General features: G+C 34.0%; 1 protein-coding gene across 7 annotated transcripts in view; it reads left to right on the forward strand.

Moving 5' to 3' along the window:
• The window catches only part of nek7 (NIMA-related kinase 7), a 225,534-nt gene extending 210,069 nt beyond the window's left edge, over nucleotides 1-15,465 (forward strand). For all 7 annotated transcript variants that reach the window (XM_063063872.1, XM_063063870.1, XM_063063868.1 and 4 more), the window contains 2 exons: nucleotides 9,627-9,740; nucleotides 13,682-15,465. In XM_063063872.1, coding sequence (XP_062919942.1) covers nucleotides 9,627-9,740; nucleotides 13,682-13,792 — 225 coding nt within the window. In that variant the 3' untranslated portion in view covers nucleotides 13,793-15,465. The remainder of the gene's footprint in view (nucleotides 1-9,626; nucleotides 9,741-13,681) is intronic.
• Nucleotides 15,466-16,093: the final 628 nt, after the last annotated feature.

Here is a 16,093-nt window from a genome sequence, read left to right on the forward strand (position 1 = left end):
TTATGTTGTGGAGCTGAAATTTGTAAATTATGCTATTATGTTTATTTTTAATCCCCGAAGAAGTTGTTATAGAATTTGGTAACTGTGTACATTTGAGTTTTGGACATAATATCAGGAATAATATTCTATTTTTATTGGTACAAAGATCACTCATCGATTATAGATGAGAATTAAAAGTATTTTTATACTCAATTATATTCAATTAACAATGTGTCGGTTGGCTACATAGGACATCACTCTTTTGTACTATAGGAGCAGGTTATAATAAATTTTTAGTGGCTGCCCCAAAATTCTGCTTCACATCCTGACTCTGATTTTGTGGCACTGTGGTTCTGCATATTTACTTCATTACAACAAAATTAATTTCATTGTTGTTGTCTGAAGCAAGATATTGGTTCCCTTTTTGCCATAGTTATAAACTGTACCCAAGTTCACAGACAGAAAGTGGCCCAGATTAGCCTTAAATACTAGCTTCATTACTAACTGGAACAAACAATGCAATTCAAAACCAAGTACCTTGTTGTTTTTTTCAATATGTACTTGGATTAGTAACTTTTAATGCAGATTATGCAAAACATACTTAAAGCTTTTCTCAACCTACCATTTGTGTGTGGGGATATGAGTTGGCATAACAATTGTGTTGGATATGTTGGAATAGGAGTTGAGTGTGCAAAGGAGGAAACAAGAACAATCCAATGCTTTTCTCATGAGTATAGATGGAAGGAATCTCACTGACAATGTTGTAGGGGAGTGACAACATCAGCAATGTTCTGGGAGTTGGGGAATGGGCTGGAGATGAGAACAGGGGATGGGAGTGCTTCCTTGATACTGCTGGGTGTTTCTTCTGGGGTGGATGGGGGAGAGGTTCCGTTGAATAGATTCAGTGTGAGGCAGGGGCTAGGATTTAATTAGATGTTTCTAGTTAAATTAAGTTCCCCTAAATTAGTAAAGTGGCAGTGGGAATATCCAATGATGAAAAAATGTTCCCCTGTAATATTCGAAGAGGACTGCTGCGTGATGGAAATCATTTTCTGTGGGGCTCTGATGCAGAAATCGCATTAGGATCACATGACTGACTCAAGGAAATGCCAGTTGAACTTACACACTAAACAACCCAGAAATGGATATAAATGTGCTTTTAGCAGAAAAAATTAACTTAATTTCCATGATGTTAGGAGAGGCAGTGGGAGGGTTGGGACAAAAGTATATTGTAATTGAATTGCCTGACATTTTTCTTATTGTTACACAACATAAAGTTATTGTTGAATGAAGGTAATAAATATTGAATCGGATTTTATATTAGAATGAGCGGTACCAAATTTTAAATGAAGATGATTTAATTGTAAAATGTTTCGGCAACTAGTCTGGGAACATCATGCAATAGAATAATTCCTAGTATTAATTAATTCCTTGTTGTTCAGTGTCACAAATTATTTGCATAAATTGATAATATAAATCAGTTACTCATCTACACGGACCTTGACATCTGAAGATGAGGTTTTACATGTTTCCTTCATTGTACAGAGCAGCAGTTGCCTCCTTAGAAGGTTGTAGGTTGGTGCCTTACAGTAAAAGAGAGAGTGCAGCCACCAGCCCTGAAGACAGACAGGATGCTCCCTTACCTTGAACATATCCAGAATACTAATAAGAAAAGTCGGACCCTTGAGGTCAGGGAGCAAGTCAATCATTTCAGTGATCGTCTCAGTGAGGAGAATCAAATTAGCCTGAAAAATTCAGCTGCTGGGAAGAGAGGGCAAGCAGCTGTCAGGGGCAGCAGCGATATGCACTAATGAACCAGATGAATAGTGCAAAAGCTAGAAAATAAAAACAGGACAGTTGACATTTTTCATCTGTCAAAAGCAGAAGATGCATGAAAATAGGTCCATTTTAACTCTTTATTGCATATGCTTCTCGGCTGTTAATTCTATTTTAAAATGTTTTATGGACTACTGTGTTTAATGGCATGTAGTGGAAAGGTTAGCAGTGTTATTTCTTGAAGGTTCACTTAAAAGTTTAGTGATATTAGAGAATTATGTCATTGGGACAGTTTAATGACAGATGCTCTTTGTGGATTCAGATATAAGTATTATTTTTGGGGAACAAACAGTTAAAGATACGTTTCAAAGAGCAGCCGACAGATGAGAGCCATTTTCAGCTTGTCCTGTCCCTGCTAAAGCTCACTGAGTAGCACAGGATGGTCTGCGTGTTTCGCAGAAGGTCTGCGTGTCTGGGGAATGTACACATTGTCCTTTGAAAATCAAACTTATTAGCACATGCAGAAAAGGGTGACTGACTTTAGGGCACCACTGCACACATTGCAGTGTTGATGCTGTCCATGTTAAGGGATTTAAAGGGTAGTACTACTGAATCCCAAGGACAGTGTTACCATCAACAAAATATTATCTTGAGGATTATGCTATTTCTGCTTTAAAGCAACACATGTGTTATAGTCCACACAATTGATATGGCAACAAACTAATCTTGGACTTACCTAACTTACTTTTGGAGTAATATTTAAAATGTAAAAATATTAAAGTAACAGCTACTTTTGTGACTGTGTGAATATTCACCTAAAAACAATTATTTTGACTAATGTAAATTCTGAAATTTAAGTTACCTTTTCTGCAGTATTCTGGTTGCCCTTTTTGGGCATAAGTGCTTCACTTTAAAGCAAGGACATAGAATTTATTGTTATGTGAGCATTTCTTTTCTTTCCAAACAGTAACCACTCCATGAATTTTTGTTGTTTGGCATAATAAAAATGTCACTTCTTAATTTTTTTAGGAATGTATTGATGTAAATTTCTCTGATTCAGCCTTCTGCCACAAGTTTAATTCTGAAGGTTCATGATTATTGGCAGCACTGACTGAACTAGAGAGTTAGAATTAAATCGTATGGTAATGCTATTTTAATGCTCATGTAGAAATTAAGATGTGCAAGTCCTGAGAAACACGTAAGAGGAATGCATATTTTGCAAAAAGATGGGTGCACTTAACAAATGGGTTGGCTTTTATTTGACTGAAGAGGTGAACTGTATCTGTTCTAATTGGTGAATAACAGACCTGATAAATCTTATAAAACACACTTTCAAACTTTGACCATGTCATTCAAGCTCATATTTCGACATATGGGTGTCATTTTTAAATGCTATGAAATGAGGCATGTGTATCACCACCATTTGTATTGATGTGGGTACTAATTCAGATAGATTTACAAATTCACAGTTGTTGAAGTGTTTTGATGAGAATAAAATGAGAATCATTTTACTACTTCAATTTTGTAAGGTTCACTTGGCAGCTGATAGTACATTGGCAAATTATTTTTATTGAGTTCTGTCAATCAAATATTTGTTTCATCAAGCTTTGAAGACTAGTTCCATCTATTACATTCACAATGAACTTGGGCATGGGGTGGAACAGGATGAGATGAAGGACTAAAATTTTAACAATAGACTCAGCAATAAAATGTCAGAAAATTTTATTCCCAACTCCAGGTCCACTATTGTAGCTTGAGAAGAATCTGGAAATGTGAATTTCTGAACATCCGGGGTTAGTGATCATTCCAGTGAATTGTTATTTACATTCCCCTTGGGTTGACAGGATCAACAGTGACTTCTTTTTACCTTATCAATGAAGGTGCATTTAAGCTTAGAAAGCAAAAATTTATGAAGGGAAAATCATGTTCAATATTTCCAACAAGATCTGTTTTTTGAAGGTATAATTAGCAGGGTAGATAAGAGGGATTAGTGGATTTACTTTATCTGGATTTTCAAAATGGGATTAATAAAATGCCACATTGATTGTTACTTGAAAGTGCAGTAGATTGTGGTTAATTGAGACACATCGGGATTAGTACATTTTGGTGCATTTAGTTGGCTCCCCAATTAACCAAAGTTTCATGGAACTACTTAAATAGATATAAAAAAGACGAACTATCACTTAAATGAGTAACAAATTATGTATTTAAAAGAAATACAGAACAAATTAGAACACACTAATGCTACTACAGTACTATAAAATTGTGTTAGTTCCTAATAGTTATCGATGGAGGAATTCATCCAGTGTACTCTGCCGTGTTCTTTTGACTGGACTGACTAAATGAATAAGATCAGCACAGACACCTAGTGGAAATAATGGACTACCTTCATACAATGCTTTTGATGATTGCATCCTTCAAATCTTCATTTTCATTGTAACATTCAAGATGATTTTCAATACCTTCAAATTCTTCATAGGTCCTAACTTGTTGTAGTACTGAAATTATTTCATTTTCACTCCTGGCTGTTTCTGGCATCTCCAAGCCTGGATGCTTGAAATCACAATGAGCAAAACAGTTCTGAATTGTCTTACTGTTTATTTATCACCAAAAAAAATATCAGTGGCAAAAATCACTGCTTTTTGAATACAAACACACACAACTGATACTATTTAAAAAACTGTTTGCTCTAAGAATGGGGTAGTGTCTAATGGCCACACAAATGTGCACGATTGACTTTAGTTAGAAACTGTTCGGCAACAGTCTTCTGTCCCAATTAAGCAGCATAGTGTCCTAAATGAAATGAATCCCAGCTATTTTCTCTATTACCTTTTTTGTTAGTTCTGTAAGAGTTGTCTCAAATTAGTGGCTGACCCAATTAACCGAAATCCACTGTATTTGGGTTGACTTAAAAGCAGATATTGAAGATTGGTCTAAGAGTAAATTGGAGATGAACTGAATGAGTTGTTTCCAGGTTTGTACTCTGTTGCTAGTTTTGCTAAGTAAAATATATGTATGTAGGTTGTCAGCTATTGCAATTTATATTCATGAGTTTAATGAATGAGTCTGTGTAATGTTATCAACCAAGTATGACAAAGTCACCAAGCCAGGTGGGAAAGTAAACTGGAAAGTGCAGAGTCTTCATATTGAGGAAGCATGATGTGCAATCATTCCTTTTCTATGATGAAAAATAAAATATGATTGTTTTAAATAGTTTGAAGCTAATAAATGTTGCTGCATGCAAGGATGTTAGTGCAGATGTTAGCAATTTGGATGGCAGTTGATATCTTGGCATTTCAGGAAAGAGGATGGACAGTACGAAAACCAAGGAAGTCTTGTTGAGTTTTTAGAAAGCTTTGGTGAGATCTCCTTTGAAATAGAGTGTGAAGTTTCATTATCCCTTCCTCAGTGAAAGTAATATGTTTCCAATAAACTTGCTCCCTTTTTTCTGGGAGCATCAATGGACAGAGTATGAACTTTTTGGGTTGATAACCTTTATTAGGCTTTCTGACAAAATTTCATTGAACTGAAGCACTGATCTTGTTTCTCTCATCATAGATATTACTTGTTACTGTTTCCATTATTTTCATTTTTTTTGTGTAAAATGTTTGTTTTTGGCTTTCAAAACAGTACCTTGGTATAGTATAAATTCAGAAGGTTGATTCCTGCATGGTAGAGTTGCCCTGTGAAAATAAATTAAGTGAGGTTAGAACACGTTCATGGAGCATTGGAGAATGAGGTAATCTCACGGAAAAATTTGAATTCTCTTGGAGGGGTTGACAGGGCAGGTGTCTAGACTCATTTCTGTTATTACTAACTGGAGAGTCTAGAATAAGGAGTTGGCCAATTTAGTCTGAGATGAGAAATTTATTTATGCAGAAAGTTATAAATCTTAAATTTTCTACCGCAGTTGTTGTTCAAGTTGTGTATATTTGAGGTTGAGTTTGGAGGCTATGTGGATTGGATGGCAAAGTGGATCTGAGGCATAGGAACAGCTGTAATCCTGTTGTCTAGTTGAAATAGCTTGAGGGACCACATGGCTTATTGCTGTTCTTTCTTATATTCGTTTCAGGACTGCATATGAGAACTGATGAGTCAATGAGGGTTGGCTATGTTGTTGAAGGTGCTATTCATAAGGTGAAATGTCATATTGATACTCTGTTATTTTGCTGGCCTTTTAAAACAGGACATTCCCATTTGCCATGACCATCAAACCAAATACAGATACATAGCTATTGACAATTGCATTTGTGGATCTTATCCTGCTTACCTTGGCTGCTGCATTTAACAGTATAATAATCGATAATTAACTATAGTTTAGCCATGATGATGGGACAATGCAGAACCTGTTAGAGGTAAAAGACTATGCTAATAGGACGTTTTAACATTTTCACCCATATTTGCCTGTGTATTTTTTTGTTGTATTCAAAACAAGTTTGTCAGTATTTATCCTTCTTTCTCAGTCTTTCTGATAGGTCAGTCAGTCTTTCTCAGCAGTTTGTATATTGTTACCACATTTGTAGTTTATGTGAAACCAAAGCTGAAAAACTATTTCATCAGTAACTGCTTTTTTTAAGCTGTGTGGGTTATTTTGTTTTTACATTATGGAAATGTCTGTTCATTCTAGCAATAAAACTCAAAAGATTTTTATTTGTATGGTTCAATGAATTCAATATGAATTGTACCTTTAGCAGTTTCCAGGATTCGTTTCTGAAGAAAGGAGGTTCAGGTGACATAATTGAGAAACCTGAACTCAGTAATTACACTGAGGTTGGACAAGTTGCTGTTTTCTGATGTCAACAGCCTTTAGTTAAGCTTGAACTTTATCAATGTTTTGCATGGCAAGTAGCTTAAAGTGGAAGCCATTGGTGAAAACGAGCTTGTGATAATTGAGAAAATGGGGCAAGCTGCTGTATACCTCCTTAATCAGTTTAAAGGTTTGTGATAGAAGTAATTCCAGGTATGAAGAGGTAAGGTAAATTATTGGGAGATTTTGAGGGCAAATCATATATATTAAAGGAATATGAGAACATCAGAGAATAGAGGCAGTTGTGAGCCACTAAGTCCATCAACCTTGCTCTGCTATCAGTGTAACCATAACTGATCTGCTCTAGTTGTTGTCTCCTTTTGTGTGCCAATTCTGCATAAGCTCATTTCCCTGATACTTCAGAAGGTGTCTACTTTAAATATCTCCAGTGATCTAACCTCTACAACCATTTTGTAAAGTAGGGTGAGAGAGGTTATATTGGGGAAGTGGAAGTAAAAGGGTACATGTTTCAGAACATAAAATTTTGTTCAAAATCTGACCTATACCTGAGTTTTAATGGAATAAAACTCTACACTTCTTATAGTTAATTTTCATTATAAGAGGTGATGTCAAAATAATTAACACACATCATGTTATTAAACAGGTATTTATCCTGACATAGGCAGGAGTGTCAGTTTAATTTGTATCTCCTGTAGAAAGTAAGCATATTCATGCCAGTGAATGCCCTTTATCTGATGTTCCTCTGTCATTTGTATATAAGAACAATAACAAAAGTATTTTAACACTAAATTCTGGATAATTAACTCCCTTTCAACGATTCTGCAAATAAGTAAAAGTTAGAATAAATAATACTAGGGATATTCAGCAAGTCAGCATCTGTAAAGAAAGAAGCAGTTAATGTTGCAGATCAATGAAATTTAGCTGCTTTGTGATAACTAGGATTTACTTGTGTATTGATTTCACACCTTGAATGTAGAAGGTCTAAACAACAAGATTAGAGAAACCTTCTTTAACTTCATCGTCTTGCAGATTTAGTTGTAACATTGTCACATGCATATTTTTTGATTTTCCTCACGAGTGACCAAAACTGGATAGGACTCTTGCTAATTGCGCCTTCTGCATTTACATTTTTGCAGGACATTCTTTGAAAGGTCATTCCATTCCACTATGTTAATATCACAAAAAGTGACTTGCATGGAAAAGCCAGTTTATTCTTAGTACTTCGTTATTGTTACAGTGATCTCAAGTTCAAGAAAAGAATATCATTGCTAGACCACTGTATATATGACTTTATCGTTGGTTGTATGATCATTTTTGAAAAACTAATTCCCAGCAAGGGGCCAAACCTGAGAAATTAAGTTCTATTAATATGGGACAAGTTAACCCTAAAACTCTTGCAGCTTTTTATCTTGCAGGTATTATTCAAGTTTATTTGGAAGAGTTATTATTTAAAATTCCTGAATTTATGACTGTTGATGGGGTGCACAAATCTGTGTTGCCACACATTTCATTGCATTACACGGTGTAATCAAAATTTAGATCAATTCCTTGAGGAGTTGGGAATAGCTCAAAATAGTGGAGTTTAGCTTAAAAAAAAACCTTACCGCAATATGTGAACGGTACTAACAGCTATCAAAATGTTGACTTTTTTATGTACGACACTTTGTAGTACTCTAATAGTTACAAAAGTAGAATAGCAAAAATATCGGGATGTAGATTTTGGACTAATAAATTGGTGAAACTTTTATCTCTTAAAGAATATGTGAAATTTAAGTTTATCATTATATTGTCTGATGAGATCAGATTGTTGTGCTTCTAATTTCTATCAAATCCAATGTTTTGATCATTGTACTTCTCGAACAGTAAAAATAAGAATTCTTCTGTTGACATACCTTTATTTCCATATATATGTCATTCTACTTTTTTTATTCCAACACCTTCCATTTGCATAATTTGCTTACATTTTCAAGAGAGGATTTCAGTTCCTTTTCCAATCTGGTTTGCATTAGATAAAGGAAAGACTAAATCCTGGCAAAGCTTTACAAAACTCAGAGAATGGTCAGTGGGGATCCTGGTAGTTAGTTGTACCTTGCTCAGACACTGAGGCTAGCAAACAAAAAGCAAGTGCAGGGAAATGTTTTACATAAATATTATACATGCACACATAAAAGTATAGATCGTGTGCATGAGATCTTGCGCAAAATTGCAGTTTTCAGGGTATCCAGCCCTCAAAGTCTCACTTGGATCTCAAGAAGATAACCCTAAGTTAGAAATGTAATTACAAATTGCAACGCTTTAGGTATACATTTTAATTACTGTGGTTGAACAACAATTGTGCATTCTTCTGTTGGTAAACAAGTGTGCTTTATTTGCACTGGTAATGAAAATGTGAATGGATTCAAAGTGTCAAATCATCTGCAACTTAATTTCTTAGCATTACAAATCTGGGCTGTTTTGTTGTGTAACTTTAGTTGGTAATATCAAAACTTTTATACATCACAAAGCAAGGTTCAGACAACCTGTTTCTCTTTCACTTAATACCTAAATAAAAATCAGTTTCATGCTGAAGCTTAGAAACATTGATTTCACCTGACCATGTGCCAACACAGGAAACCTGGAACTCGTGTTGGTCTTTCCATTCCCTATTTCTGTTCTTACGTTACTGATGGTACATAATATTGTGCAAATGCTAATTGTTAAAGAGGTTCAACATTGCGTAAAAGGTAACTTCTTTTTCTTAGGGGCTAAATTAAGTAGATGAAAAAAAATTAGATGGATCCATGTTTCATCGTACTTGGTGCTCATCACAAGTATCTACTTATAAGCAGAGACCAGAGGTTGAAACATTGAAAGGTCTATAGATTAGTGAAGTTTATTCATTTATGTTTTAGTAGAACATATCCTAGTCAGTCTGCTGAAATTATTTGAATGGTATAATGCAAATCAAATGTAGGAATCTTTTTTAAGGTGGAGTGATTAAAGAGCTAGTTTTGCATGATCTTAAAAGTAGTAAATCAAATTTCTCATTCAAACACCATATTTCTATGCTTTTATTTCATCAGAAATAATCTTGTGTTTGATTTCTCCTCTTTTTTTCCCTTAGATGGCTGCTCTCCAAAGTCCATTCTATGGTGATAAAATGAACTTATATTCTCTCTGTAAAAAGATCGAACAATGTGATTATCCTCCTCTTCCTTCTGACCACTACTCAGAAGAGGTGGGTTCTGTTTTGTTCAAACTATTGACAGTCTTTTGATTTGAAGAACAACAGAAGAATTATGAGATAAGATAATGCTCAAATATTGGATCCCTATTGGAAAGTGTTTGCTTTCATTGCAACTAGCTGTATTTTGCCTTATATTAGAGGAATAAAAGTTAGTCATCATAAATTTACCTGTAGTGTTATTTTCTGTCACTTAAGTTGCAACGGACGGAAGGGAGTGTCAAATTATCTTGTACTGTACTTGGCTTAGATTTTCTTTGTGACAAACATCCTTGCACTAAGGCTAATAAATTGTAACTTTATCCCCATCAACTGAGTGGATCTTAGCCTGGCCATTTGCAGAAGTTGGTGAAATGGGAAAAATGGAAGAATGCCGCTCTAATGTTCAGTTCAAGAGCAATAAAATGGTTTATTCCCTCCTTTAAACATTTATAAAAAAGGAAAATACACTTGTAAACTGATGCAGAATAATATATTTCTTATTTCACAAATCAGTAAAACTTGTTATTACTTGTAGTAATAAGTGCAAACGTGTTTAAAAGAAAATTATATCCCATAGCAATTGCTGGATGACCTTATTTGATTTGTGCTTAAAAAGCACTCTTAAAGGTTTAATGGGAAAGTTATATTTTGGCATCGGTGTAGAACCAAATTTGGAAATGGATGGGGGAGGGGGGATATTGGGAGAGAAATCTTTTGCAAAATTTCAGTTTTTCTTTTTAGTATTTGCTTTGGATTAAAATTTATGTGGAGTAAACTTATTTTTTTTATTTTGTTTTCTAATTGTTCAAAAATCCCTTCTAATACTTCACATTTCCAGTAATGTATATATAAATGTGTCAGTACAGATTGCTTAAAATCTGTGGTCTAGATGGTAGAGCTAGGTGTAAACAATAATGTGAAAGATGGCAAAAATGTCATAGGTTGTTCTTTATTGTGTCATTCAGACTGTCTGCTTTTGCTGTGATGCACATGAATATTTCACGTATCTGCATCTTCATCCCCATTCTTCTTGACTAATTTTCAGACTGTCTGAATTTGCATTTCACATGGTAGCTGATTAGGAGATGTTGAGTGTGGTAGAGGAGCCTCAGCAGGCGGTTGCTATGGCTACCTTCGGCAGGATTTAATGATGATGCCACTAGTGGTTGGTTGAAGTCGGCCTGCCTGCAGGGCTACTCTGCTCAGCCTCTTATTGTGGCTAAGTGTGAAGTGGGGGTTGTGTATTCGCAGCCAAGGGGCAATTATCAGGGACCAGCCCAGATGGAAGGTCCCAGAGCTGGCAAAGGCTGAATCCGATCCATTCCTCCCCTACCTTCAGCAATGCCAGTGCGGAGAGATAATTAGCACAAAACAGGAGCATTTCTTTCCTTCCAGCCTGACACAATGTGAATGTGTATGGAAATAGATTGGCTTTGTTTTTTGTTAGTATTCTTGGCATTTGCTTCTTTTCTAGAGGCATGAGAGAAAGATTTACTTTGTTTCATTTCCAAATATGGAGTTATTGTGTATAGTTATTGCCATCCATGCTTACTCATTATTTTATGAAAAATATACAAATACTTCAAAAACAAAATACATGCAGTGTTTTTTTTACATACAGTAGCCTAATAAGCACATGTTTCTTTTTGATATCCAAGAACTGGCAAGACTGGTATTTTTGACACTTGATCCTCTTTCAGACTATTTAGGTGATCTTTAAATGTACAACATAGTACAGGGACTTTGGTTATAGTTTTTTTTGGCATAAAATGTAAATGACTTTTTTACAATTGAAATTTGTTTTGGTATTCTATACTTAATGGGCTATGCTATAAAATATGAGTCAATGAATAAATGTAAATGATCCCACTATGAAGTATAATTAATGCACCTACAGTAATTTTTTTTGGCATTGACTTTGTCAGTGCAGATAACAGAAATACACGGAGCCTTTTGAATCTAATCCAAACATTGTGTGCATTTCTATGAGACATCTGATGCTGTTCAAAATAATTAAGCTGCTGAGTTCCTTGGCTATTATTTTGTCTCTGAAAGTCTTCAGAAGGTGAATACAAAAATAAATTTTTGAACTGTAATTGCATGGCCTAATGGTTAATTTTTGGTTAACTATAAAAAGCCAACAATGTAATTTTTAAGAGTAAAACAAAAACCAAAGGCAATTATAAACATGACACACAATCTCTCCCAGTTAAATATGTTTCTGATTTCCACACAGGACTTTGCCCATAACTCAGTTGAAGGAGAACAAACTGTTTCACGGTGACATTTGGTATCCAGTATGGCCTCACAGCTTGAAATTATTTTATATAGCAATGTTACACAATAGTTATCCCTTAATGAGGGACAAAATTTAATATTGTATAGTGCAAACAAGCATTTGCCCCTAAAGACTTTCAATTCAATCTTCATAATTAACTCTGTGTAATGAATTTTATCCAGATGTTTTGGTTCATACAAAACAAAGTCATAAATTTCTTTAAATATTTTATTTCTAATTTTTGACATTTAGCAGTATTTTTTAAAAAGTTCTAATGTATGGATAGTGTACATTTAAGCTAAACCTTTATTTATTATATGGGTCTAAAGGTGGCAGTAGTAATAAGCATACCACAGCTCAGCTCTTAGAGATGAACATTTTTAAGTCCAATAATTTTTGGGGAGAATTCAGGAAGTCACTACGGTATAACAGTTAAAGTGAAATGCAAATGTTTTAATGACCCAGTAATTCCTCTGAAACAATTTGTAATGTGGAATGTGAATAATGCTGCTAATCCGAAATAATGTTGAAACCTGACATCTGGAACTAAAAACATTACAGTCAGTTGTAGCTCCTCATGATCACAAATTCCTTTCAGAATGCTTGACATTATTCCAAGAGGTAAACGGCTATCGATTAATGTTAATATGTTGCTGGCAATGCTGTGCTCTAATGATCAATGCAGCTTGAGACAGGTAATAGCACTGAAAAATATACCAATTATTTTAACTAAGAAAAAATAGTTATTTATTTCTTGAATTGTAAGTCAAGCTCGGTAATATGTTAGAAGATCATCTTATTCTGGGCTCACATTTTTCATGTGTGCACCATGTTCCACAGTTTCTCTCCTGTGAGTATCCATTATTGTGACATTAGAGTAGGATTGTTTGCTCCCTGAGGTTGATAAAAAATATAGCAAATAATGTAACCATAAGTGCTCCTGTAGGAAAATGAGAAAGTGAGGTGCTTCAGTGAGCATGCCCTGCTTTTCAACAGATTAGTGACCAGTAGAGTTTCCACTTTTTTGTACTATCCCTTGATTTCCTTAGTATCTAAAACTTGTCTATTAATTTCAAAAGCAAAAATAGTATTTTACATTGAGATGGCACAAAATTATTTGAAAAATAAATGCAAGTGTGATGAAATGTAGCCAGTAATTACTGCATTTCTAATGGATAACATAATTATTTTTTCTTTCTCTATTGCCTTTTCATTGACTAGCACCTTTGTAAATTAAACACAATAGAAATTTGAGTCAATCACAGTTTGAAGGGGAAATTACTTTTGTCATAGTGTCAAATGTTAAGTAATCTTAAATGGCTTCAGCTCAATTATTTTCAGTATAAGTAACTGTTCCAGAGACAAGACATCAATATCAAGAAACAAAGTTAATCTAGCTTGCTATCTGAGTGATTTAGTTTGTCTTTTCCAGATAGGACTGATAACTATAAACACTTAACACATTTGAGTAGTTTTTGACTTGGAACTGCTTTTCACTGTTGAAAAGATATAATAGCTCACTCACAATATTGTTCTCCATGATTTATAGTTCTTTTGGACTCAGTAAATGAACCTTTGTCCCAAGAACACATAGTACACTGCTAAGGCATTTTATAATATTTGTTCTTGATAATGGTCCTTTTCCTGTCATTTAAAGGATTGTTTTATTTTCTAGCTTCGCCAATTAGTAAATATCTGCATTAATCCGGATCCAGAGAAGAGACCAGATATTGCCTATGTCTATGAGGTAGCTAAGCGCATGCATGCACTTTCTTCAGGAAGCTAAAACAAATCATGCATTGTGAAGACAGGAAAACAGAAGACATGAACATAAAATTTCAGTATTTCTGTATTCTATCATTAGTCTATTATTCTATGTCTATGAATAGTTGTACAGAATTCAGTGGTTCAATGGAATGAAAGTTATACAAGCTCAGATGAATTCTTAATGACATGGTTCTTTCTGCTGATCTGCAGTTGTTTTAATAATTACATCCTCTCAGTGGCCTTCAGTGTTTTCATTTCCACACTTGATATTTTGAAAATAAAATTAGTGTGACTACAATATTTTTTACAATCATAAGCAAATCTGTTTTCTCTAGGCCTGTTGGACCAGAGTTGTTAGATAACTCATGCTTTTATTTACTAAATGCTGTAGCCTTTGCGGTATTTTCTGTTGACCCCAAGCTGCTTAATGGTATTGTATGAATTTGCAGAAAGTTTTGGTGTGCTATGCCAATCAGCATTTGGTTTGTCTGGACCAAATTCTCAATTGCTTCGACGTTCCTTGTAAGTCACATAAATGATAACCAAAACACTATTAAATATTAATTGACATTTATGGTTTCTAAAAAGTGCCTTCACTTTCATTTTGTTAAAACCTGCAGATTAATGCAATAATTTTAATTGCCCATCGATGTTGAACCACCAAGAAGAACAATTATTGCTCAGTTACAACTATCTTGTGATTGGGAAACAATATTATCCCGTTTTATTGTCTTTGCAAAGATCCAGTTGAGATTCCTAACTAAGCTGAAGAGACAAGCGTTCAACTTGTCTCTTGTTGATTTGTAGTCTACCTTAATTTTATTTTTATTATTTTGTGGATTTAAAAAATTTTTGTAGTTTCTTTGCACCCCAGTTATTTGAATATTCAATTCTACTTCTGCAAAGCTTTCTCTTATGTAGTTGGAAAAGTTCCACACAGATTGGCATTAAACAAATTTATTAATATGGTTCCAAACAAATGTGATAATTTTCATAAAATATGATAATCAATGGGGAACTGGTATAGAATCATAAAACTGTAGGCCATACCTGGAGGATTAACTCTTGAGAATCCAGAACATCTTACGGCCAAAAAGTGATATTCATCAGTTAAAAAATAATTTTGGCCCTGAATGAAATTTTTTACAAGGTCTGATACTTGATCATGCAGATCGAAGATAATGTAATCTCAGCAATTATAGTTGACATGTTACAATTGAACATGGTGCCTTTGAATTAAGAGGGGGAAATGATTTGAGCTTTCTGCTCCAGATTACTATCAATATCCACAATTCTAAAAATCCCAATCAGAATTCACAAACAAAAATTGGCTGTTTGGACAATATTAGTCAAAACACCTGGTCCTTTAGAATACAAGGCAAAAAAAAGCATTGGAGAATTTGAGAGGATAAGAAAAGTCCTTCCATGTGAAATAGACTTTCTGCTATACTTTTATCTTCAATATTTTAGAATTCATTTGTGTATAAATATGTTACTATATGTAGAGAATAGTATTCACTGATTTGAGTAGTGCCTCTCCAAAAGTGAGTATCTGCCATCCAGCATTGTTATCGAGCAGTAACGAATTAAGTTAACTTGAGATTTTGGCCTAAATTAAAATTTGTTGTGTTTTTAGTTCTAAGACTTGATTTAAAAAAAAGTTCTCTAATTAATAAATGATCTTTTAATTAATTTGAAGAGTCATTTATTGAGTCAAATACATCTATTTTACAAACATTATAATTCCTTTGCAATTTTTTCCTTATTGCTTAGAGATTTTAAGTAGTATAGCTAAACACCACTGCTGGTTTTGTTGACGTATTCCATGTATTAAAACAAAATCAATTTGATTTTTTGTTGATCATTTCAAGTCCAAAAGCAGCTTTTGTATTGGATGGTATGAACCGATATGAAACAGGACAATGGTACTGCATTCAATTTTTTTTAAAATAGGTAATATTAATTTGAAATTCTTTTAGCTCTGCAGTTTTGTATCAATTTAATGGACACCAATTTTCCTAAAATATTCATTTCTAAATTCTTCCTAAAATGCTCTACCAATTTGTGCAACTTATTTGTAAATCCAAGCAATGTTATTTTTGCAAATTATTTACTTCTTTAGAAAAAGAAAACACATTTAATTTAAATCCTTCCTAATTTTCAATGTGTTACACTTGTTAATAGAGCCAGATTCAAAATGTTCCTAGATTTGAATATTCTTTGACAAGAACTTATGTAGGGAAAACCAGAGTACAGTATAATGTGCTTTTATGTTTTACAGAGATGTTAAAATGTTTGTATCTAATATCATTAAGTGCAT

The sequence above is a fragment of the Mobula hypostoma genome, chromosome 12 (assembly GCF_963921235.1).
Source record: "Mobula hypostoma chromosome 12, sMobHyp1.1, whole genome shotgun sequence".
Classification (NCBI taxonomy): domain Eukaryota; kingdom Metazoa; phylum Chordata; class Chondrichthyes; order Myliobatiformes; family Myliobatidae; genus Mobula; species Mobula hypostoma.